Source organism: Lepidochelys kempii, chromosome 6, assembly GCF_965140285.1.
Source record: "Lepidochelys kempii isolate rLepKem1 chromosome 6, rLepKem1.hap1, whole genome shotgun sequence".
NCBI classification, from domain to species: domain Eukaryota; kingdom Metazoa; phylum Chordata; order Testudines; family Cheloniidae; genus Lepidochelys; species Lepidochelys kempii.
In genome coordinates this window covers 20,705,707-20,730,394 of record NC_136385.1, presented here as the reverse complement: position 1 = coordinate 20,730,394, position 24,688 = coordinate 20,705,707, and the positions used below count along the sequence as shown (strand labels likewise).

The 24,688-nt window shown below is 46.6% G+C and overlaps 1 protein-coding gene across 2 annotated transcripts in view; it reads left to right on the top strand.

The window, feature by feature from the left end:
* Positions 1-24,688, top strand: part of IGHMBP2 (immunoglobulin mu DNA binding protein 2) — an 83,847-nt gene that overhangs the window by 8,944 nt on the left and 50,215 nt on the right. For both annotated transcript variants that reach the window (XR_012159304.2, XM_073347032.2), the window contains exons 3-7: positions 531-723; positions 1,707-1,804; positions 15,333-15,496; positions 16,981-17,181; positions 24,315-24,462. Coding sequence is in view for 1 of the 2 variants with exons in the window: in XM_073347032.2 (XP_073203133.1) it covers positions 531-723; positions 1,707-1,804; positions 15,333-15,496; positions 16,981-17,181; positions 24,315-24,462 (804 nt within the window). In the remaining variant the exon portion in view is untranslated. The remainder of the gene's footprint in view (positions 1-530; positions 724-1,706; positions 1,805-15,332; positions 15,497-16,980; positions 17,182-24,314; positions 24,463-24,688) is intronic.

The following is a 24,688-nucleotide window of genomic DNA, read 5'->3' as shown; positions in this document are numbered from 1 at the left end:
CCCTGCCTTGAGCCCCCTGCCACTCCCCTCCTGCACCCCAATCCTCTGCCCTGAGCCCCCTCCTGCACTCCGCTCCCCTTCCTGCACCCCAACCCCCTGCCCTGAGCCCCTTCCTACACACCGCACCCCCTCCCACACCCCGCACCCCCGCACCACAACCCCCTGCCCCAGCCCTACATTCATGGCCCTGCATACAATTTCCCCATCCAGATGTGGCCCTCGGGCCAAAAAGTTTGCCCACCCGTGCTTTAAGGAGTGGCCCTCTGTCATCTAAGAGAAGGAGAAGTCCTTTCCTTGGAGTTTGATACAAGTTTAAACCTGGTGGTGAACAAAAGTGCTAGATCCTCGTGGGTGTAGATTGGCAGGAGTCCTCTGATTTCAACAGGCTATGCTGATTTACACCAGCTGGAGGACTGGCTCACTATCTCCTCACGGGGGCTCCTCTTGAGGCCTCATCTGTGTTGGCTTGTGAACAGCATTAGGCCTGTTGTGCACTGAGTTTTGTTCTCTGCCATGGCTTGTTTTTGCAGGTGACATTGTGGGTCTTTATGAATCTGCTGGTCAGGGTGATCCACTTTCCACAGGAATTGTGACCCGCATAACCCCCAAATCGGTTACCATTGCCTTTGAGGAGTCTCGAGATGGCCTGTTGAGCTTGGGCCAAGAGAATTCCTACCGCCTGCTGAAGCTAGCCAATGATGTCACCTACAAGAGGCTGAAAAAGTAAGTTGCTACCCACCTTCCATATCACTCACACCCTCAGACAACTCCCCTGGCGGCTCATTCAGTTCAGGATCCAGTTCAAAACTGCTTTGCCTTTTTAGGAACCCCCCCCCCCTCCCCCCCCCCCCGGGACTTGCCTTAGTTTACCTCACTGATCTGATTCCTCTCTCTCCTCCCACTACCACGTTCACTCTCTGTCCTTCTGTACAGTCTCGCTTCTCCTCAAGGGAGAGCTTCTCTGCTACAGCTTCTGCCGCCAGGAACTCCCCCCTCCCCCCCGCCTCCTTCCACCTTATTATCTCTCCATCTTGTTTTTAGATCTCCTCTGAAAACCCGTCCTTTCCGTCTCACTGTACCTTATAATTTTTCTCTGTCTGTCGTTGTGTGACTCTGTGGTTAGCTTATTTATCTCTATAAAGCATTTTCAGATGCAGCTTCTGTGAGAGACACCGTGCAAAATAATACTGGGCTATACCTCGTGAGGTACTGCTTCAGCGAGCACCACTGAGGTATTAGTTGCACGGTCCCCATTGTTCATGGGACTTGTATGTGTAATACTCCAGCCACTGAAGCTGTACCCTGTTAATCTTAATGCAGGCCTAGGTGCTCTGACACCTGCCTGCACTACAATTCATGACAGTTGCCCTTTTTAGAATGGGAAGTTTATTCACATGCCGGGTCTCTGTGTGGCTAGTGGGAGGCGCGAAGGCCCAGAAGGACAGCTTCTCGCTTGAAAACCAAATTGAGGAGCCAATTGTTAGTGGAGAGGGGCCCAGACTAAGCCCTCAGGCCTGAACACCCTTGGGAAAGTCCCACTTCAGATTTGAACTTTGTGGCTTGGGTCCATGTCTAGATGGTTAGACACTAAGAGGGCCCTGTGAGGGAGGGAATGTTAGTGTTGCTTACCAGGGTTTCTGGATGATCAGGAGCTTCTGAAGGAGTCCCCTTCAAATTTTCAACCTTTATATTCTCTTCTTTGACAGAGCTTTAAACACACTAACACAGTATCACTCGGGTCCAGCATGCAATCTTATCGATGTCCTCTTCTTTTCCTCTGATCCAAGTGCTCCCGGTGAAACAAGTAAGAACTCTTATTTCTCTTTCTGAAAGTGGATGTAATGCTGGTGGAAGGTGATAGTTCTGGAGATTGAAGTCCTCTGCCCCGCAGATCAGATTAAGAAATTTGCCCAAGGTCACACAGGAAGTCTGGGGCTGAGCCAGGAGAATCAATTTCTCCTTAGTCCCAGTCCAGGATCCTGTTCACAAAAACTCATCGTTCATGACCTGTTATACACTGCCCAGTGAATCCCTGCCCTAGCTCATTGATTGAGAATTATGCTGTCCCTGTTGCCCCTCCTTCTACACACTGGCGGAGGTCCTGTTTGTTGTCCTTTATGCCACAACTTCCTTGTGCTCTGTGCCTGCAGCTATGTTTTCTTTCATCTTGATTACTTAGCTTCTTTGTACATGAGCATTACATGGGAGCTCACATTTCCCCCTTTCACACCGACTCTCATTCGTACTTTTTAACTTTGCCTTGGACTAGATTTCTGGCATAATATACTGGGAATGAAGAATAACATTAATGTGAGTCATGCAGCTATGTATTCCAAATACTGTGCTTAAACTGAACCATCCCCTTATGCCTTCCTCTTTGCCTTTTGGATATTCAGGGACTCTGATGTATGTCAGATTTTTATATTAAATAAGTGCATTCATTTCATCCTTGTTTGGATGCGTCATTAATAGGGCCCTACCAAATTCACGTCTATTTTGGTCAATTTCATGGTAAAAGGATTTTAAAAATTGTAAATTTCATGATTTTAGCTATTTATATCTGAAATTTCACAGTGTTGTAATTGTAGGGGTCCTGACCCAAAAAAGGAGTTGTTGGGTAGGGAGTGTCTCAAGGTTATTTTAGGGGGAGTTATGGTACTGCTACCCTTACTTCTGCACTGCTGTTGGTGGCCGCGCTGCCTTCAGAGCTGGGCAGCTGGAGAGCGGTGGCTGCTGGCTGGGAGCCCAGCTCTGAAGGCAGAGCCACTGCCAGGAGCAGCACAGAAGTAAGGATGGCCTGGTATAGTATTGCCACCCTTCCTTCTGTGTTGCTGTCTGCAGAGCTGGGCCCTCAGTCGGCAGCTATCACTCTCCGGTCGCCCAGCACTGAAGACAGCAGCGCAGAAGTAAGGGTGGCATGATACGGTATTGCCAAACTTTCTTCTGTGCTGCTGTTGACGGTGCACTGCCTTCAGAGCTGGGCACCTGGCCAACAGCCGCCGCTCTCTGGCTGCCCACCTCTGAAGGCAGCGTAGAAGTAAAGGTGGCAATATCACGACCCCCCCTAAAATAACCTTGTGACCCCCCCACCCCCGCAACTCCCTTTTGGGTCAGGCCCCCCCAATTTGAGAAACACTGGTCTTCCCCGTGAAATCTGTATAGCATGGGGTAAAAGCACACAAAAGACCAGATTTCATGGGGGGAGACCAGATTTCACAGTCCGTGTCGTGTTTTTCGTGGCTGTGAATTTGGTAGGGCCCTAGTCATTAACTTTGCATTTCCTGCATGTTGGCAGAACGGCCTCATTTGATTAAAAATATATATATATATATATATATATATATATGAATTGCCCAGATGTGTAGTAAAGACTCTGCAGATTTTTTTTTTACTCCCAGTCATTGAGTATATTGATTAATATGCAAATTTAGCTGCATTAATCAGCAGAGTTGTAATATGACAGCTGTGGCATATCACTCTAAAACACCATACCACAGTCACACGCAAAGCATGTCTTCCATTTATATCTCCAGTATACACACTTTCTACTTAAAGAGGAAGATGCTGCACTGACCTGGCTTTGAATAATAATGGTCTTACTTTATATAATGCCTGGAAGGTGCTGTGCATTCTCTGCTCCCATTGACTCAAAGAATGAAGGTGCCCAGTACCTAGCTGGGTCAGCCCCATAATCATTAGGCCGTCTAGCCCAGGGGAAAGCAAACTATGGCCTGCGGGCCGGATCTGGCCTGTCAGGGCTTTCAATCTGGCCTGCGGGATTGCCAGCCCTGTGGTGCAGTGGGGCTAAGGCAGGCTGCCTGCCTGCCCTGGCCCTGCGCCGCTCCTGGAAGCGGACGGCACCATGTCCCTGCGGCCCCTGGGGGAAGGGGGACAGAGAGCTCCATACGCTGCCCTTGCCTGCAGGCACCGACCCCCGCAACTCCCATTGACCGGGAATGGGGAACCGCGGCCAATGGCAGCTTTGGGGGTGGTACCCACAGGCGAGGGCAGCGTGTGGCGGAGCTGCCTGCCCCACCCCTAGGAGCCACTGCCGGACATGTTGGCCACTTCCAGGAGCAGTACAGGGCCAAGGTAGGCAGTTAGCCTGCCTTAGCCCCGCTGCAGGCCGCTGCGACCCTGGAGCCGCTCGAGGTAAGCGTTGCCAAGCTGGAGCCTGTACCCCGCACTCCAACCCCGTGCCCTGAGCACCTTAACCCCCTGCCACACCTCTCCTGCACCTCTACCCCCTGCCCTGAGCCCCCAATCCCCTGCCCTGAGCTCCCTGCCACACCCTGCACCCCAACCTCCTGCCCCAGCCCTACATTCATGGCCCTGCATATAATTTCCCCACCCAGATGTGGCCCTAGGGCCAAAAAGTCTGCCTACCCCTGCTCTATCATGACCTGAAAGAAGGGGACTTCAGCAGCAGTGTCTTCTAACACTGGTTTCATGCATTGGTTCAGGAGCAACTTGGTGAAGAGCGCCACCTACTGAATCCCGGATCCTACTTCTTTATATTGAGAGCCCGCAGCCAGTGCAGTGACTCCCAATGTAGCTGCACAGTCACTGTCTTTATATTGTGGGTTACCCTCACTGGCTAGATCTGTGGAGCTCTGCGATCGATGCCAAATATACGTCTTAAAACATTTGTTTTGGCCTAAGCAGGAAAAACACAAATCTTGTTTGTCAGTGTCTGTGGAAGGAGACTAGACATCATCTTTACAGAGGAGGAGGAGCAGCGCAGAGCAAGGCTGATTATGCAAATGACACTCACAATTGAGGCTGAGCTTGATAACATGCCATCTAGACTTAAATCCGTGTGGAGGAGGAAATGAGCATGTCAGGAGGCAGTGACGTGGAAATGAACAAATAAATGGTCTGATCCAAAGCTCATTGCAATCACCAGAAAGACTCTCATCAGTTTTAGTAGGCTTTGAATCAGGCCCAAAGAGAAAGTGAAGCTGGAAGGTATACAAGACTTGCTCCTATAGCCTTAGAATTCTCTCTCTTTTTCATGGGGAAAGACGGTTCAGAACTTTGTAGACTTAAATATAAACGCTGACGAAACTCCTGTCCTGTCATCTCTGATCACTAGATCAACAAGGCCCCATGCAGTTTCCGAGTGATGCTTTTTAGTTTAGACAGGGATAAGATTCTACAAACAGCAAGGAAATGTATATAGAGAGAATTCTGTGTCTCACAATTGTGCTTTCTGACACAAGTGGAAAAATGTTAAATCATTTCATGGCCCTTTACTGACATAGCAGAACATCTCCTTCAAGGACCAAGAGTACATCTTTTGTGAATCACAAGATGCAATTATCTACAGGGATAGATGCATCAAAGATGCTTCATGTAATAATGCTGAGGCTGAAAATTTGGTCTAACTCGGGAGTAGATGTCAAGTGCATGACAGAAGTGTGTAGGGAGCGAGAGAGGTGTAGAAAAAAATGTAGGTAGAGGAGAGTTGTGCAAATAGGAAGAATAACTTGCACTTAATGGTGGGGACGAAGAATGGAATCCAAGGAAGGGATTCAAGAAGAGAGGAGATGGGGTCAGAATGGCAGGAGAGGAACATGATTTTTGACCACAGAACTTTGAATAGACAGAACGGGGAAGAATTGAGCTGCAAGGAGGTCAGAGAACAGGAGGTCCTAAGGACCAAGATGATAAATAACAAACACATAGAGCAGGGTTTCATTCATGACAGAGCTGTAAGTGGGGATGGGAGGTATAAAGCCTAAGAAGCTATATAATACCCTAAAAATACACATGCTGCAGCATCTCAATGTGAATGTGAAATGATGTTCACAAGCAATATTAAGAGACAGAGTCAGAAGGGGGATAGTAATTTCTTGTTGCTGGACGTATGTCAGCAGCTAGGCAGAGTCCTCAAGCCACTGTGTGCTTTCCTTGTAGATTTCTTTACGGGACTGATTCCTGGCATATAGCCTCTTGGCCTGGAGAAGAAATCTCTTCCATTTTGGAAAGGATTAGTGAGGCTGGTTTTCTTTTGAAGTTCTACCAGAGCACAAAGAAATAGAATTGTAATAGCTTGAGACACTCTTTTGTGCTGCTCAAACTGGTCAATGGGTTTCAGTTATTTTCTAATGAAATGTACTATGATTTACAATGTGGTCTTAACAGCTTTTGTTATTTTGAGAACCAATGTGTAAACTGCCAAATACTGTGGCCGAAGGATCTATATAAGTGGTGCACAAGCGCTTATGCTGGCAAAAGTTATGTCGCTCGGGTGTGTGTTTTTCACACCCCTGGGCAACAAAAATTTTGTTAACATAAGTGCTAGTGTAGACAGTGTTGGAGGAGACATAGTGGTTGGCTGGAGTGTTGTGCCCTTTCTTTCCTCCTTTGTCACTTCTCCGTCCCATGAGCACGTCTGTTCTCCTCAAAGTGAGCTGTGGCTTGGTGTATGGTGTGGGGTCAAAGTGTTCTGTTCCGCACCAAGTCCTCCCAGTTTGTTGGGTTGATGCCTCCCTTTTTAAGATGTACTTTCAGTACGTCTTTGAAACACTTCTGCTGCCCTCCATGACCCCTTCTTAGCTGACTTAACTGAGAGAAGAGTACTTGCTTTGGGAGGCGAGTGTCAGGCATACGTACACAGTGGCCAGCCCAGCGGAGTTGGTATTTCATGACCTGCGCTTCTACGCTGCTGATGTTGGCTGCAGCGAGAACGCTGATGTTGGTGCGTCGGTCTTCCCAGCTGATCCAGAGAATCCTCCTGAGGCAGCGCTGCCGGAACCACTCCAGCTGCTTAAGCTGTCGTCTCTAGGTTACCCAGGTCTCACACCTATAGAGAAGGGTGGGGATGACAACTGCCTTGTAAACCAAGATCTTCGTACCTGTTTGTAGATCCCTCTCATTAAAGACTTGTTTGAGTAGTCTTCCAAAAGATGTGCTGGATCCTGTATTCAATTTCTGTGTCAATGTGGTATGGAAAATGGTCCACATTTTCCAGGGGTTCTCCACTGATGGTGGTTTGTGGAATACGAAGAGTAGTTTGTGCAGGTGAGGGCTGGTAGAGTACCTTGCTTTTCCTGATGTTGAAAGAAAGACCCAGGCAGTGATAGACATCTGCAAAAAGATTTAGGGTGCTTTGCAGGTTGGCCTCTGTGTGTGCAAGAATGACACAGTCATCTGCATACTGAAGGTCAGTGATGCCAATTCTCGTGATCTTAGATTTTGTTTGGAGACATCGAAGATTGAGGAGTTGGCCATCCATACGGTACTCAATCCCGATTCCGTCAGGAAGGCGGTCGTGAATGAGAATCAGGATCATGGCAAGGTAAATGGAGAAGAGTGTTGGAGCAGTGACACAGCCCTGCTCGACGCTGGTGCAAATGGTGAATGGTTTGGTCTCTGAGCCATTGCACAAAATGGTGGCAGTCATCCCATCATGGAGTAGTCTGATGATGGAAATGAATTTCTGTGGACCGCCAAACCTACACAGCACCTTCCATAGGGCATCACAATTGATAGAGTCAAAGGCCTTGGTTAGGTTGATGAATGCCATGAACGGTTCCTGGTGTTGCTCTCTGCACTTCTCCTGAATCTGTCCTGCCACGAAGATCATGTCGGTTGTGCCTCGGGATAGCCTGAAGCCACACTGTGATTCGTGGAGGAGTTCCTCGGTAAGGGGAGGAGGCGGTTTGGTAGGATCCAGGCAAGAATTTTCCCTGCGATAGAGAGGAGGGCAGTACCTCTGTAGTTCCCGCACAACGATTTGTCCCCTTCTCGAATATTATACGTGTCACATCTGTAGGAAAATCAGCATGGCAAGAATTGGGCTCCTCAGCCACTTAAAAACTCACCAATAAACCCTTTTGGCAGATGTCATCCTCGCATCAAGGGATAGCCGAAGAAGAAGAAGCTAGTGTAGACATGGCCTTAAAGTAATTAAAAACAGTCAGCACCCAACTACAGTTTGTGATGTTGCACCGCATAAAGAAACAATCACTCGGCACATAGTGGTCATAGCAACAATTTTAAGCAATTCCACCCGGACTCTCAGTGATTTACAGAGTTGTTGACAGTAGTCTGCGTGCGTCCCTTCTCTCAGTCCCAGTGTCGCTAGAAAATCCCAGACACCAGTAGTTGAATGAGCTCCAGTTCAGTAGCAACAAGGCGCAGGGATGTCTCCCACCAGAATTCCAGCTACTGAGACCTTGTGCTAACTTCCTTTCATTTTTGAGTTTCTTTGGGCCTCTCCCTTGAACTTTGGACACACGAGGCTTGCATCAGTGGTCTTATAACTTGCATTTCTACCTCTGCTGTCTTACTGCTGTTGTTGTTTGATGCTGGGCTGGCATTTCTACCACCTCTGGCTGTGACCTACTGAGAGCTCGCAAGCTGAGGAGGGCCCAATACTGGGAGGGGAAAGCTCTGAGGAGCAATTCTATGCTGAAAGAAGTGATGCTGGTGATTTAGAAGGTGCTTCTTTGCACGCACCAGCATGGTATTAAGGAACACTGGGCTGTAGGAGGTGCTGCCTCTCCCATGAGATGGAAAGCTGAAATTCTGATGATTTGAGGTTGTTTTAAGATCCCATGGCACTTTTCTGAAGCATAGCCATGGTTAGGGCCTTAGTGAGGCGCAGCTGGGCCCCTCTTGCTTCTGCCCGCACAAATCAGTCAGGGTCTATCAGGTGGAAGCAATCACCAGTGCACTTTATTTATAGCTCTTTCCCATCACTGCCTTGCTATTTATATATAGATTTGCTTCAGCCAGGCTTTACAAGCAGCAGCCCAGAGCCACTCCCTTTCTCTCTTCCCTTCCTCTCCCCTCAGCTTCCTTCTTCCCCACTCTCCCTCCAGCTTCCTTCTTCCCAGCCCTTTTATAGCCCCTTTCTAATTAGGCTGGCAGCTGTTGCTATTTGCCAGGCAGGCACAGGCCTATTCAGCCAGCTTCAATCTACTCCCCTTAACTGGAGTGGGCGTGGCAGGGGTCTGATTAAGCACTCCTTGCCCAGCACCCTGTCACAGGGCCCTACCAAATTCACGGCCATGAAATATGCATCACAGACCTTGAAATCTGGTCTCCCCCTGTGAAATCTGTTTTTTGGTGTGCTTTTATCCTATACTAAACAGATTTCATGTGGGAGACTAGTGCTTCTCAAATTGGGGAGCCTGACACAAAAGGGAGTCACAAGGTTATTTTAGGGGGGGTCGCAGTATTGCCACCCTTATTTCTGCGCTGCCTTCAGAGCTGGGTGGCCAGAGAACGGCGGCTGTTGGCCGGGCGCCCAGCTCTGAAGGCAGCTCCCCGCCAGCAGCAGCACAGAAGTAAGGATGGCATGGTATTGTATCGCCACCCTGACTTCTGCGCTGCCGTCAGAGCTGGGCGGCCAGAGAGCAGCGGCTGCTGACTGAGGGCCCAGCTCTGCAGGCAGCAGCACAGAAGTCAGGGTGGCAATACTATACCAGGCCATTCTTATGGCCTGCCACTGGCGGCAGCTCTACCTTCAGAGCTCAGCTCCCAGCCAGCAGCCGCCGCTCTCCAGCTGCCCAGCTCTGAAGGCAGCGCAGCCGGCAGCAGCTGCACAGAAGTAAGGGTAGCAGTACTGTGACCCACCCCGACAATAACCTTGTGACCCACCCCCAACTTCTTTTTGGGTCAGGACCCCTACAATTACAACACCATGAAATTTCACATTTAAATAGCTGAAATCATGACATTGTCAATTTTTAAAATCCCATGACCGTGATATTAACCAAAATAGACCGTGAATTTAGTTGGGGCCTAGGCATGGTAGACCCTATGTCTATGGCAAATTCCAGGGTGACTAATTACATTCATCTCTAAAACAGACTGCAGTTACAGCTGGATACAGCAGTATCCACTTCCCATCCTAAACTACTGAGCGTTATTTATTATTTAATTTTTAGTTATTTACTTATAATCGTGCCTGTCCAAGCCTACAGCATTGTAAAATGATTGAAACTGCAACCAAGAATAAATATCTTTAACACAAACACAAGATCTTTCAGAGAGGCTACAAATGTAATGGCTCATGCAGTAATCTAGGGTAATATAACAAGCAGCTTTTGGACATAATATGCCCAGATGAAATAAGTCTATTGCAAAGAATAAAACCCTTCTTCAGAACAGTTACTGCAAATCCCTAATTCTGCTGCTCCCAGGGAAGCCGGTGAGAATAGATATTCCTAATGGCAGGCTCTGAACTTTAAGAAGTCCTTGTCTTGTCAAACCAAATAGGCAGCAAGCTCCAGAGTCTCATGGAGAATGCCCTGCCAGGATCTCTCTCCCTTTTAGAACAGCTTGATCACAACTGTTGTGTGCCATCCCTTGTGCAGCTGTGGCCCAAACCATTTAGAGCATTCTAAATAAATCCCACACTTAATTCCAGCTGTTAAACAGCTGCTCAATTACACCCCAGAGGTGGCTGCGTTTCAGTGTGTTTGGAGCGATTCCTGCGTGTATATGCGGAAACTAGTAGGGTTTTGGAGTTCTTCAATGTGCAAGGCGATAAATTATACTATTATCCACCAGGGGTCAGCATTGTGCTATTAGCTGTATGCAGCTAGGGCAGCCACCTCGAATGAGCGATCCAAGGATGTGAATCCCTAAACTTCTTTCAGAGTAACAGCCGTGTTAGTCTGTATCTGCAAAAAGAAAAGGAGGACTTGTGGCACCTTAGAGACTAACAAATCCGATGAAGTGAGCTGTAGCTCAGGAAAGCTTATGCTCAAATAAATGTGTTAGTCTCTAAGGTGCCACAAGTCCTCCTTTTCTTTTTGTAAATTTCTTTTGTGAAGCATTCCATGTTATAGGCCTAACTATGCAGTTGCACAGCAGAGAGGGTAGCAGAATCTGTTGCTTTTCTCTGCTGTCCAGGAGAAAGTGGGAAGAGTAGGTGGGTCACCCAGGATCCTGATGCTGTCTTGATCAAAGGCGTGTCACAAAAGAATCTGTTTTGCTGACCTGGTCTGATTGTGAGCCAATGCTGAGGACAGAGTGGCTGCTGCATTTGACTGTGCGGTTGTTTTGCTACCCACGTTGCTCTGGGAAGAGCTTGTGGATATCTCGAGCAAGAAAAGGTGCTGCTGAAATCCCAGTTCAGTTTTATTGCTCTAAGAGTACATGGTTTAAAGAACTTGTTTAAAAAGGCCGTAGTGATTAAGGGCAGAAGCTGAGCCATCGGCAGAAGTATGACAGAACCGCTGAAGATTTACTGCAGAACTTTTTCTAATGTTCTTGTGGGGTAATTCTCCATTTACACGGGACTGTTGTTGCACTCATTCACCTGACGAATCCCAAATATGCCATACCTCTCTAATGCACTCTGGATTTACATAGTCACCGCACTGCTAATCTGTAGTGTTTGTGAAGGAGTCAGGGAGGACTGCAAAGCACACTTTGGAGTAGGAAGCTGTTGCCCCATGCAAGAACCCATCCCATCTTTGGTATGTGTCCAGTTGTGACATGCCCTGTCTAAGCACACATTAGTAACAGAGAGGAGAGCATCTTGTTCCGGGTTAAGCCCCCCATGACCCCTTTTTTAAAGTCATTTAGGTGCTGTCAGGTTATAATGGAGAAGCTGAATGGGATCTGTTCTTCTACCAGTACATGGGTGTGAGTCTCTTTAATGTCTCTACAGCTATGAGTATATGTCAATGAACCCCTCAAGTTTGAGAAGCCTCTGGACGTTGAAAATTGAATTCCTTACACTGGTGAGCAGGTACAGGAGTACTTCCACTGACTAAAGTGGGATGACTTCATCACTGCAAAGAGTTTGCAACCTGGCCCTTAGAGTTCGAAGAGATCTGGGTAATCACATGCTAGAGAGGGGTGGGCAAACTTTTTGGCCTGAGGGCCACATCGGGGTTCTGAAACTGTATGGAGGGCCGGGTAGGGAAGGCTGTGCCACCAGTTCCTATCCACCCCCTCCCACTTCCCGCCCCATGACTGCCCCCCTCAAAACCCTCGACCCATCCAACCCGCCTGCCCCTTGTCCCCTGACTGCCCCCCCCCGGGGCCCCCCGCTCCTAACCGCCCCCCGGGACCCCACCCTCTATCCAACCCGCCCTGCTCCCTGTCCCCTGACTGCCCTGACCTCTATCCACACCCCCGCTCCCTGACAGGCCCTCCGGGACTCCCACGCCTATCCAACCACTCCCTGTCCCCTGACTGCCCCCCGGGACCCTGTGCCCCTTATCCAACCCCCCCCCTGCTCCTCACCCCTTTACCATGCTGCTTAGAGCACCAGGACTGGCAGGCGTGCCGCCCGGCTGGAGCCAGCCATGCCACCACACAGTCTAGAGCACCGGGGCGGGCCAGCGGCTCTTGTAGCCACACTGGCCGGCAGGAGCTCACAGCCCCGCCGCCCAGAGCTCTGGTGGCACGGTGAGCTGAGGCTGCGGGGAAGGGGGGACAGCAGAGGAGGGGCCGGCAGCTAGCCTCCCCAGCCGGGAGCTCAAGGGCCGGGCAGGGCAGTCCCGTGGGCCGGATGTGGCCTGCGGGCCGTAGTTTGCCCACCTCTGTGCTAGAGGGATACCATCCCACTTCACAGGCTCCTCGTGTAACTCTCCCGACAAACGGCTTCCTCATCGCTCTGACACTGAAAAGGGTTTTGGCTTGTCCCAAACCAGGGCTGCAACAGCGATAAGATTCCAGCGTCTCATCTGTGTGACTCACAGCCACCAAGCCCAGGGGTGCTGGGTGTGTGAACAGGCCCTTGCACATTCTATTCGTTAGGATTAAAATTTGCAAGCAGAGCACTGATTGGAAGAGAGGCCTGACATACATGTATTCATTTCTCCTATGTACGTGAGGGCCTAAGTATGCTACCAGGCCTGATTTCAGGCTATACCTGGAAATTCTTAATTAAAAAAATAATTCTGAGTAGCTCTTAAGAACAACAGTCTGCTCGTAGATTGAAGCAGATCCGCTGAGCTCTGTGCATTTCACAGCAGATATTCTGAGCCTAAATTTTGTATGGAGAAGAGGAATAAGAGCAACAAAGAGGCCACAGCAGCAGCCGGAAAGCAGCAACTTGGTCAGCAGAGGCAAGTGTTGTGTTAGGAGAAGGCCAGCTGGCCATGGCAGGAGCTAGAAAGGAGGATTTTCCCTCTGAGTGGGGCTAGAGATGAAAAACTCTTTAATCAAACTAACAGTCTGAAGAATCAACAAAAAGTCCAGGCTAAGCTGGGAATGAGCTGGGGTCTGTTCTACAGAGACAAAACCCACCACCTGCCCATTCCATTTCGCAGACTGGTTATAACCTCAGAGAGACCTGGAGAGGTTTTCAAATTTGACTCTCAGGGGAAACCTGCTCCACAGGCTCTTCTTCCACTTGCCAGATGGCTGAGCATCTGTAGCCCGAACTCCCTGCCACTCAGGGTAGGTCCACCACTGTTCCTCCCTTTTGTCTTCTGGGCAGCCTGTAGTTTTCTGGCCTTTGGGATCAAGTTCCTTCCAGATCTACAAAAGGGCTCCTCCCTCTGCCTCCTCCAGTCTCTCTTCTTGGCCCTCCTGGATCTTCTGTCCAGCTGGAGAATGCTCCCCTCTAGGCTTGGCACTTCCGGCAGGTGTTGTGGAGTGGCCCAGACCTCAAGCCCTGTCTGCAGGCGAGACCATGAAACCCCTTTCTGTCCTGGCTTAATGCGCCGTTCCTCCACCCCATGCCAGTGACTGATGGGCTGTTTGGTGACCATAGTGAAATCAACTGGTGGTCTCGGTGCACACAAAATATTCTCAACGTTTACCTCTTTTTAGTGGTCGTAGAGTGAGGCTGAGGACTGAATGGGCTTGGGGACTGGACCACCTTGCCCTTGTGAGCGACGGCCCCTCTAAATAAGCACACTGGTGGGGGGGAAGAATCTGACACTGTCACTCCTCCTGATGCACCTGCTCCATAGAGCACCTTTTGCCAACATGCAATTGAAAACACCTGTTCCTGTTTGCCAAACTAAAAAAAAAAAAAAAAAGTGACTCCTACTTACCAACTGTTCCTCTTTGTGGGAACATGCCTCTCATTTGGGAGCTGCTTTTTCCCTATCCCACAGAGACCTAATGTTGTTCTGCGAGTTACTGTAACAGGCTCTACCCTCAAAAAAAAAAAAAAAAAAAGGCAGAATAAGACCCAAGAACAAGACACCATTTTCTTCCCCTCACCCTTGAAGCCTTTTGGGCCCCCGGTGTTGTTAACCTGTGCCCAGGAGTTTTAAAGGTGGGCGCCCGAGGTGGCAAAGTGTGTACCAAAGGGAAGAACATCATTCAACCTGCCAGTGTGCCAGGGCCTGATCGAAAGTCCATTGAAGATGGAAAGTCACTTTCAATAGAAAGTCTCCCACTGATTTCACTGGGCTTTGCATCAGGCCCTAAGTGAAATTAATGAATGACACCAGGCAAAAGATGGTGCCAGGAGCCTGCCTTATGTGGGTTTTCACCCATCATTTTTGTGTGTGTAAACTTCAGTCTCATGAGTTAGCTTTTCTGTGGTAATTAATTTGCAGTAATAAGGGAGATTAACAGCAGGATTATGTGGGATGAGAATAAATTTGGCTCTAACTCAGAGAAATCTAAGAGGTATAAAGAGCAATAAACTGCTTGTAGAAATAAGAGAAGAATCCCATATTTTGAAATTAAGAGCACAGTCAAGATGAAAGTCACATATGAGTTTTCCTTTTCCTGTGTTGCTAGCAACATCTTAGATAATGAGAACTGAAAGAGATTTGAAAATCTAATTTTCTTTTTCACCATTATGCTGTTTGCTTGGGGTTATGCAGTGAAACTAGGCTGGTCTGTTTTACTTTTGTTTACAGCCAGTGTAATTTTTCTGCTTCTCCTGGTTGCTAATACAATGCTCTTGTGTGTGGATTCATAACCAGCAGAGGAATGATTAAATTAAAAAACATCTCTGAATTTTCTCCAACTGAATTTTTAACGTTACCAAAACATTTCTGGTCCCTTTAATAACAACAACAACAACAAAAACCCTTTGGTTTTCCCTTAAGGAGACTGCTCCTTTAAATGCTATCCAGTGCAGCAGTGTTTTGATAAGACTCTATCTGGAAAAATAATACACACTCCCTCTGAAGCATGCCCAAGATAACAAAGCAAGGAAGATCAGGAAAACGCATGTAACCTGTCATTTTTGAAAGAAATCCAAGTTTCGAGTGTTAGTCCCCAGGGTGTTAAACAGCTTGCCTCGCTCGCTAGAAATGTTATTCTCATTGTCAGACTGATTCACGCCAGCTACCAAGAGCATACTTTATTTGTACTTGTGTATTCACTCTTTTGCAAGTGCCCAATGTGTAGCTGACATCTGAATGATCCTCTTGCTGTTTCCACAGAGCCTTTAAAATTCTATAACGAATCGCTGGATGTCTCCCAGAGGGAGGCTGTTTCCTTCTCGCTGGCACAGAAAGAACTTGCCATCATCCATGGACCACCCGGAACTGGCAAAACCACTACCGTGGTCGAGCTAATACTTCAAGCTGTGCAGCAAGGCCTGAAAGTGAGTGAGAGCTGCCAGAATCGCTAGGGATATGCTTATTTTGCTAACTAATCAGGCACGTTGAGCTGTGGAATTCTTTATTGCGGCCCATCCCTGCTACATTTCACTGCAGCTTCCGTGTTGACTCACGTACAAGCCCCATTAGTCGGGGGAGTTGATAGTAAAAAGAAAAATGTGTGTGCGTATGCACCAGTGCTGGAACAATTTGTATAGTGGGGGTGCTGAGAGCCATGGAACCAAACTGTAAACCTTGGATCTAATGCACCAGGATTGCCTGGATTTGTATTCTTTATCTTACAGTCGTACCCAGAGTTCCCAACTAAGACTGGGGCCCCATTGTGCTAGGTGCTGAATGTGCAAATAGCCTAAGAAAGTCTCTGCCCCAATGACTGCAGTCAGCGTAGTATGACTACCCCACAAACGTGAATAGTTTATTCTCGCCCACCCATAGGAAGTAGGGAAGTGTTGTTTTCCTCATGCTGCACATGGAGACGTGAGGCATAGGGAGATTGAGGCGTTCCCAACGCCACACAGGAAATCAGTGGCAGAGGTGGGAATTGATCCCACATCTTTTTTGATTTCCAGTTCAGTGTCCAACCACAGGACCACCCTTCCCCTCCAGCTGGTGAAATGTCACATTTGTGGGCTGTGTGAAATGGGGGTGGCTTTCCATATTGTCTCACTAAATATACACTGCTGTAAATTTTATAAAACATGCTAGTTCTGAATCCTTATGAAATGTCATTTCATTTTTTTTTTTTTTTTGCAACAATACATATCTGTTAGGGGCCAGGAAGCCAGCTCTTGTCCTACTGTGGGGTTCTCTTGAGAATGTTAAGTCACTTGCATGGCACCTGTGGGCGGGGGGAGGCGGGGAAGCATATTGAGCAGCCATTAATTGTCTTCAGAGAGCCCAGGCTTTGACACCTGAGAGAAAAGGGCCCTATCTGCTTGAGCCAACCAGTCCATAATTCTAATGCTAGTGCTGTAGCTATAGATTGTGCATTTACATGTTGTCATTTGCATTGTTTGAGCATACAGGGTGTCTCTACTTTGGAATCGAGGGCCTTGTCAACATCAGAGATTTCCCCCAATTCTAGCCCTTGGCTGAAACCAGGATAAGTTCTTCTGGTGCAAGTAGCAGCTTCGCCTGAACTATGCTATCGGTTGCAAACATACAGCTATGTGGATGGCTGGAACTGGGGCAAATCCCAGGTGTACACAAGGCCTAAGTGAAGTCTTGAGACATAGACTGTAGGTAATTATTTAAAATCTTGCACTGTTTTGTGTTGTGTACACGTGTATTTCCAGCTGTATTTTGAAGCTACAGAGATTTAAACTGTTGCCTTTCCTCTTAGCTACATTCACCAATCTCCTCTTCCCTCTTGCCTGCACTGGTGAGACTATCGTTAGTTAATCAGAGGCTTTGCAATCCTCAGCAGCTCAGCGTTTGTAGTTAATTAGCACTTTCTTTTGCCTCCAAGGTCCTGTGTTGCGCTCCCTCAAATATTGCAGTGGATAATCTGGTGGAAAGACTGGCTGGCTATAAGGAGAAGATACTGCGTCTTGGTCACCCTGCTCGTCTGCTGGAGACCATCCAGCATCATTCCTTGGATGCGGTCTTGGCACGCGGCGATAATGCCCAGATAGTGGCAGATATCAGGAAGGATATTGACCAGGCATTCGTATGTGTCTCATTCCACTGTCAACAGACTTACTCTCTAGATAATATTTATATTGCAGACAGTGCTCTGGGTTGATGTTAATATGCACCAAAATGTCACTCTTACAGCTCGATTATGATTTCTTCCTATTTTCAATGCACTCACTACGGGCAGCTATTACCTATAATACAGCATCAGACCCCTCATTTTGTTGAGATTAAATGTAGGAAACAAATCCAAAATTTATTACAAATGCATTGTAGTGCAGGAATCTTAAAATGTTACTTTGAATAATCATAGAAGCGTAGGACTGGAAGGGACCTTGAGAGGTCATCTAGTCCAGTCCCTGCACTCCTGAAAGGACTAAATATTATCTAGACCATCCCTGACAGGTGTTTGTCTAACCTGCTCTTAAAAATCTTCAAAGATAGAGATTCCACAACCTCCCTAGGCAATTTATTTCACTGCTTAACTACCCTGACAGTTCAGAAGTTTTTCCTAATGTCCAGCCTAAACCTCCCTTGCTGCAATTTAAGCCCATTGCTTCTTGTGTTATCCTTAGATGTTAAGGAGAATGATTTTCCCCCCTCCCCCTTGTAACAACCTTTTATGTACTTGAAAACTGTTACCATGTCCCCTCTCAGTCTTCTCTTCTCCAGACTAAGCAAACCCATTTTTTTCAATCTTCCCTCATAGGTCATGTTTTCTAGACCTTTAATCATTTTTGTTGCTCTTCTCTGGCCTTTCTCCAATTTGTCCACATCTTTCCTGAAATGTGGCACCCAGAACTGGACACAATACTCCAATTGGGATCTAATCAGTGCAGAGTATAGCGGAAGAATTACTTCTTGTGTCTTGCTTCCAATACTCCTGCTAATACATCCCAGAATGATGTTTGCTTTTTTTGCAACAGTGTTACTCTGTTGACTCATATTTAGCGTATGATCAGCTATTATTCTCAGATCCCTTTCTGTAGTACTCCTTCCTAGCAGTCATTTCCCATTTTGTATGTGTGCAGCTGATTGTTGCTTCCGAAGTGGAGTACTTTGCATTTGTCCTTATTGAATTTCATCTTCTGTACTTCAGACCATTTCTCCAGTTTGTCCAAATCATTGTGAATTTTAATCCTATCCTCCAAAGCACTTGCAACCTCTCCCAGATTGATATCGTCTGCAAATTTGTAAGTGTAGTCTCTATGCTATTTTCTAAATTATTCATGAAGATATTGATGAGAACTGGACCCAGAACTGACCCCACTCGATATGCCTTTCCAGCTTGACTGTGAACCACTGATAACTACTCTCTGGGAACATTTTTGCAACCAGTTATGCACTCACTTTTTAGTAGCTCCATCTAGATTGTATTTCCCTAGATAGTTTCACATCATGTGAGACAGTATCAAAAGCCTTACTAAAGTCAAGGTATACCACATCTACTGCGTCCCCTCATCTACAAGGCTTGTTACCCTGTCAAAGAAAGCTGTTAGGTTGTTTTGACATGATTTGTTCTTGACAAATCCATTCTGACTGTTACTTATCACCTTATTATCTTCTAGTGTTTGCAAATTGATTGCTTAATTATTTGCTCCATTATCTTTCCCGGTTGACTGGTCTGTAATTCCCTGGGTTGTCCTTATTTCCCTTTTTATAGATGGGCACTATATTTGCCCTTTTCCAGTCCTTTGGAATCTCTCCTATCTTCCATGACTTTTTGAAGATAATTGCTAATGACTCAGATATCTCCTCAGTCAGCTCCTTGAGTATTCTGGGATATATTTCATCAGGCCCTGGTGACTTGAAGACATCTAACTTGTCTAAGTAGTTTTGAACTTGTTCTTTCCCTATTTTAGCCTCTGATCTTACCTCATTTTCACTGGCTTTCACTATGTTTGATGTCCAGTCGCTACTAACCTTTTTGGTGAAGACCAAAACAAAAAAAGTCATTTAACACTTCTGTCATTTCCACATTTTCCATTATTGTTCCCCCCGCCCCCCCCCACTGAGTAATGGGCTCACCCTATCCTTGGTTTTTGTCTTGCTTCTAATCCTGCATTTCAGATGTAAGTATCCTACATCCATAAAAGTGAGACCTGGTGATGACTTTGGATCTATGATGAGGGTCATTCAAGTGAAGGAGTGTACAGGATTCAGAGAGGCTGGAGGTTTCCCTTTGCTCAGCAGTTGTAGATCATTCTGAAGCAGTGAAGAGTTAAAAGTAACGCACTGTGGAAAACTGTCTGTGTAATCTGTTTACTACAGGTTTAAAAGAAAAAATCTTTAGCTGCCCTTTCCATAAGGCTGTTCTTCATGACTGCTGTGCTTTGTATGCCAAAAGAACACTTAGTATTAATGAATCCATTTCAGTCTTTCAAACACTGAGACCCTGATACGAGCTGTTTTCACAGTGTTCCTTAGATTTCTCATGCGAGAATAAATTCATAATTAGAGCCTGATTTCTTCTCTCCTGTGGGAATAAGGAGACAGTGGGGTCCAGGGGACAGGGCAGTGGTCTGAGAGCCCTGGGTTCTATCGTTGACTGTGCTGTGCGACATTGGGAATGTCATTTCCCCTTTCCTGAGTGTGTTTCCACGTTTGGAAAGTGGGCTAAGGACACCCATTCCTCATCCCGGGCAAAGAGGTGTGAGATCTAAGCTCTGTATAAGAGAGAAATATTCTTATTACTTTTTGGTGGGCAGGGGGGCCTTTCAGGATTTCCCCACTTTTGCCCGATTCCCACTCAGTGGCACAATGTCCTCTTTCTTCCTGGCCGTGTAGGGCTGGTTGAGGCTCCAGCTACGGCTCATCGACACAAATCACCATACTGACCACAGAGGACCTGCGCAGCATACTTTCCTAGTCTCAGCATGCCACTGCTAAGCCCTGTTGGTCCAAGGAGTGAGTGAATGGGATTCTCGTGTGGCAGCATGTTGTAATGGTATTGGATCATGGACCAAGTCCATGTGGGTATTGAGTGTCCTTGTGTTGATGAGATCTTTGTCCTGCTAATAAGTGAAACACATCAAAGCAAGGTCCTCATAAAATGGCTAGCAAACCCTCCCTTCTGCCAATTGTCAGTGGTTGTGGTTGTCTCCTGGCACGTCACAACTGTGGTCTATTTAGTTGCACGTTATGCACTTTTAAAAGCTACAGCCCGCTCTCAGAACTGAGTTATTCCATGTCATTTTATCATTTGAATACTTCCGAAAAGAGAGAAGACATAATTAGCGGTATGAATAGTCCAGAGGGTTGGTAGTGGAATACTTAATTGTTCACGTCTAGGTTGGTGGTTCAAATACAATCCAAGACTAGAACTGGTGGCCAGTGGCTGCCGTTCCGTTTATCTTTGTGAAGTGCCAGCAGTGCTGGTTAGTGTGGTCTCGGTGGAAGGGTTAGGTGGTTTCAGCACAGTTCCCATTGGACAGGTGTCCACATCGGCACAGTCATCAGCCTTGTTGACAGACTCAGCAGAAAGGCCATGGATTGAGTGCAGGTGGAGAAGGCTGAATACCCGCCTTAAAGCCTGATTCAGAGTCAGTGGGAGCTGCTCCATTGACTGGAGTGGGCCTTTATGGCTAGAGCTGGTCCATCCGGGTGGTGATTGAGCCATTGCGGCAGAGAAGAATGTGCTGTATTGCCTCTGCTCTGTGGCTAGCCACTGCAGCCTCCCAGACAGTCAGTCTGGCACCTTTCTCCAGTGCTGCCTTTTACACTGAAAAGGCAGAGACAGTCACATCAGTAAATAGCTTCAGAATGATAGTTCGGGTTGCCCTGATACATCCTCCCATTATGATTTTAATGTAATTATTTTTAGCTTAATTTAGAATGTGGCACTATTTTAATTGGCATAAAACATTTCAGTGCAGATTACTGTTTTCCCCCCAATGATGACATGGCACAGGATGGCTTTACAATCTCAACACACTGTGCTGGAAGATGTTCCCTTCTCACACAGTGAAACACTTGAGGTATCCTCATATCCCAGCACAACAAAAATTGTGTCGTATCTGCCAAAATCTGTTATCTAGCTCCCACATGACTAATCAGTCCTTCCCTTCCTCTGTGTTCTCTGCATTCCCTAAGATCATGACTCCTTTTAACATCTCCAGTAGAAGCTAAAATGCACAACCGTGCAGTGAAAGCCTCCAAGGCCATTTTTTGTACCACTGCTCTCCTTCCTCCCCCTCCCCAATAAAATGCTGACTTTTGCCAGCAAAGCTGGAAGGTTTTGCTCTAAAGCAGAAGACTTCAGACTTTCTTTGCAAGGCTGGAGACAAGGCAACACATTTCTACTATATAGATGGTGCAGATTGACTGTGGCTTCTGGATCCATAATCCTTCATCTGCAGCTATTTCTACGGCAGCAGCTTTACTTAAGTTTTTCAATTGAGGCTATTCATCATCTTGCATTTCTGTTGCCGCTTTTGAGCATATTTGCAGTAGAAGCAGCTGAGAGCTAGGAAGGAACCTCACTTGGTAGACAGGTCTCCTGGCAGCTCTTTCATTCAGGTTCCTGCAGGTTGACATTGGGGCAGGAAAGGACTTTGTTCCATGGATAGATGGATAGGTATGCACAGCCAGGGGTCTGCCCTGTAAAATGAATGGGGTTTCCAGCAGTTACTTAGCATCTGCTTTAACAGAGTCTTAGGTTGTTTTCACATCTGTAAGCCGTAGATTTTGATTATGTTTTAAGTCATTTCACACCTTTCCAATTTTCAGGTAATTTTTCCCCTCAACTTTGCTTCCTTGGGGTACGTTGAGGAAATGGGAAATTTTGACGGACAAGCCCCTTGACTCTCCTGTTTCCCTATAGCAGAATGGAAACTAGGGGGGAAATGGCTACTAGGGTTTCCCTTTCTGCTTCCTCTTGTGGGCATGGATGTGGTTGATGAACTGTGTTCCAAAATGAATGCTGAAGGGAGGACTTTAAAGGGGTTTATGTGATGCTTTATTTGTAATGAAAGAGGTTCCAGGGCTCAAGCAGTTTTTTTACTTTCATAACTGATGTGGCAAGCCCAGAGTGCTGGGGCTATGAACTGCTAGAGGTGCCGGGGCTCAGCCCTGGGTGTATGCTTAATTCTCAAAATGCAGAATTAGCAAGAAGATATTTTAAGGCCCACTGATTGGATCCCATGGCAATGAAACCATCTGTACTTTAATTTCCCCAGAGTTTCTCTCTCTGAAGAACGATGCTCCAGATTTATGTTCTCCTTTCCCCCCTACCCCAGACTGAGTCATCATGTTAAGAGCAGCATGATATTGGACAGTGTTCAAATTGCTCTACTTTGGAGCTGATATGGAAGCTGAGGTAGATGTCTTGCCCCTCCCCATGTGTCACAGCTGGCTAGTCTTGGCCTCTTGGGAGGAAATCTGAAGGGAAAATACTGAGAGTGGCCCAACAGGGATGTTTGTTGAAAATACAGGATACCGTATTGAGGCTGTGTAGGTGATATTCCAGATGCTTTCTTGCTCCCCCACCCCCAGTCTTTTCACCTCAGCCTCACTCCATCTGCCCTTCTTATCCTTTTACTTTCACCCCTAACTTTTCTCTCCCTTGTCTTGTCCCCTTCAACCTTTGTCTCTCCATTTAGCTAATCCCCTTCCAATAAAACCCCCATTCCCTCCAAAAAAAATCATGGAATTAACATGCCATTTGCAAATCATCACTCTGTTGGTGTGTTCTGTCCCTTTGTCTGCCTTGTCTCTTTAGACTGCAAGCTCGTCAGGATGGGGACTGTCTGTACCTCCATTTGTACCATGCCTGGCACAATGGGGCCCTGATCTTGATTGGTCACTCGGCAATAAATAACTTTGATGGTAACGCATAGCTGCACTGATTTTATGTGCAGGAGATGAAGACAAAGATAATAGCAAAGAGCAGCAAACAGAACTCTATTACTGTATGCTGTGTACTCCAAAGGGTTCCTCCGGGCCCTTCCACCACACTTACTCCATTGCCTTGGCCCCGTCACACTGCAGCTGGCTCCCCTGGCTGCTTTCTGTGCTCAGATCCAATTTGCTCTACACGTGCTAATGGCAGCAGCAGATTTCAGGATACAGTTAATCCACTTATTCCTTTTACTAACTGTTTTAGTCACATAGGATCCTTCTGCAGAGCAAAATGTAAACATCGATCTACTGAGGCCATATATTTTCCCATTTCCCCTCTGCTTCCTGCTGTTTTGCAAGAGATGTAATTGGTATCTGTCTGTCTTAGCCATCTATGGCACCAGTCAGCATAGTATCTATAATCAAAGCCAAGTTTGCGTTTCACCCACTCCCTTCCACAGCAAACAGCTTACTGCTGCAGTTTGAGTGAGTGGAGTTTTTGTAGCCTTTCCAGCTTTCTAATAAGTTTTGACCAGCAAGGAGATAAAACCTTCCAAAGTTGTTTTCCGTTTGGGAGCGCATCATTGCTGTGAGAGGTTGGTGCCCTTCCAAGATGAATTGCAATGGGAGGTGGCTTTGCCAATGCACCACAACCACCAGAGATCAACCATGGATGTTTTAGAAACCTCTGGTTTAATTTTTAAATAGGTGCAACTAAAAAAACCCCTCTCTATTAAAAATATATATATTCTAAATCATTTATAAAAGTGTAAAGGCAGTTGTTAAAAAGTGTAAAGCTGCTGATTAGACTAGATGAGTGCAAACAACTCATTTAGCCTTACTGTGTGGAGGATACATTGGAACTTTCCAGTCTGTCCTGAGTAAGGGGCAAACTCCTAGTTACAGCTTCCCATGAGCAAAGCAGAGAACAGAGTGTTACTCTGATGTTACTCAGAGTGTTACTCAGTTCCTCCCCTGCCTCCTCCTTGTGCTGGGAAAGGAGTAATGGCTACAGAAATGAGTAATCGAGATTATTTAGGACAGATCAAGATTAGGCTGTGGATCATGTTTTAAAATTCTAGAGTGTATCCTGCAAACCTTAGTCACATGATAACCATGGGAATAAGGGTTTTAGGGTTGGAGTCATAAGCCTATAGAGCAATCTTGTTTGTTTTTTTAATGAAGTTCGGTTGAATGAAATTCGGTAAATTGCGCTTATACCAGAGATTCTGCTGCTTTCATTGTTAAATGGGCTACTACAAATTTCCTCTAGTAGTCCATTGGACTATAGGCTGTCTTTTTCATCTGGTTTTGATTTCCATTGTGCAGACAAAAACCAAAAAGACCCAGGACAAGAGAGAGAGAAGCCATTTCCGAAATGAGATTAAGGCACTGAGAAAGGAGCTGAAGGAGCGAGAAGAAACTGCTGTGACTGAAATCCTTACCCGGGCTAATGTTGTTCTTGCAACAAATACAGGTTAGACATACTGTTTCCTCTTTTGCCTTTAGAAATGTTAGGTCAAATTAGTTATGATTACAAATAAGGTTGTTTCAACAGAGCTTCAGAGCTTCATCAGAGGCTCAAGTAGCTAAGAGTGATTCTGTAATAGTAAAAGCAATACGCAAAATACTTCTGTCTGGTCATCTACTTTGCTGTTAAAATTACTTAGGGTATATCTATACTGCAGTCAAAGGTATGATTG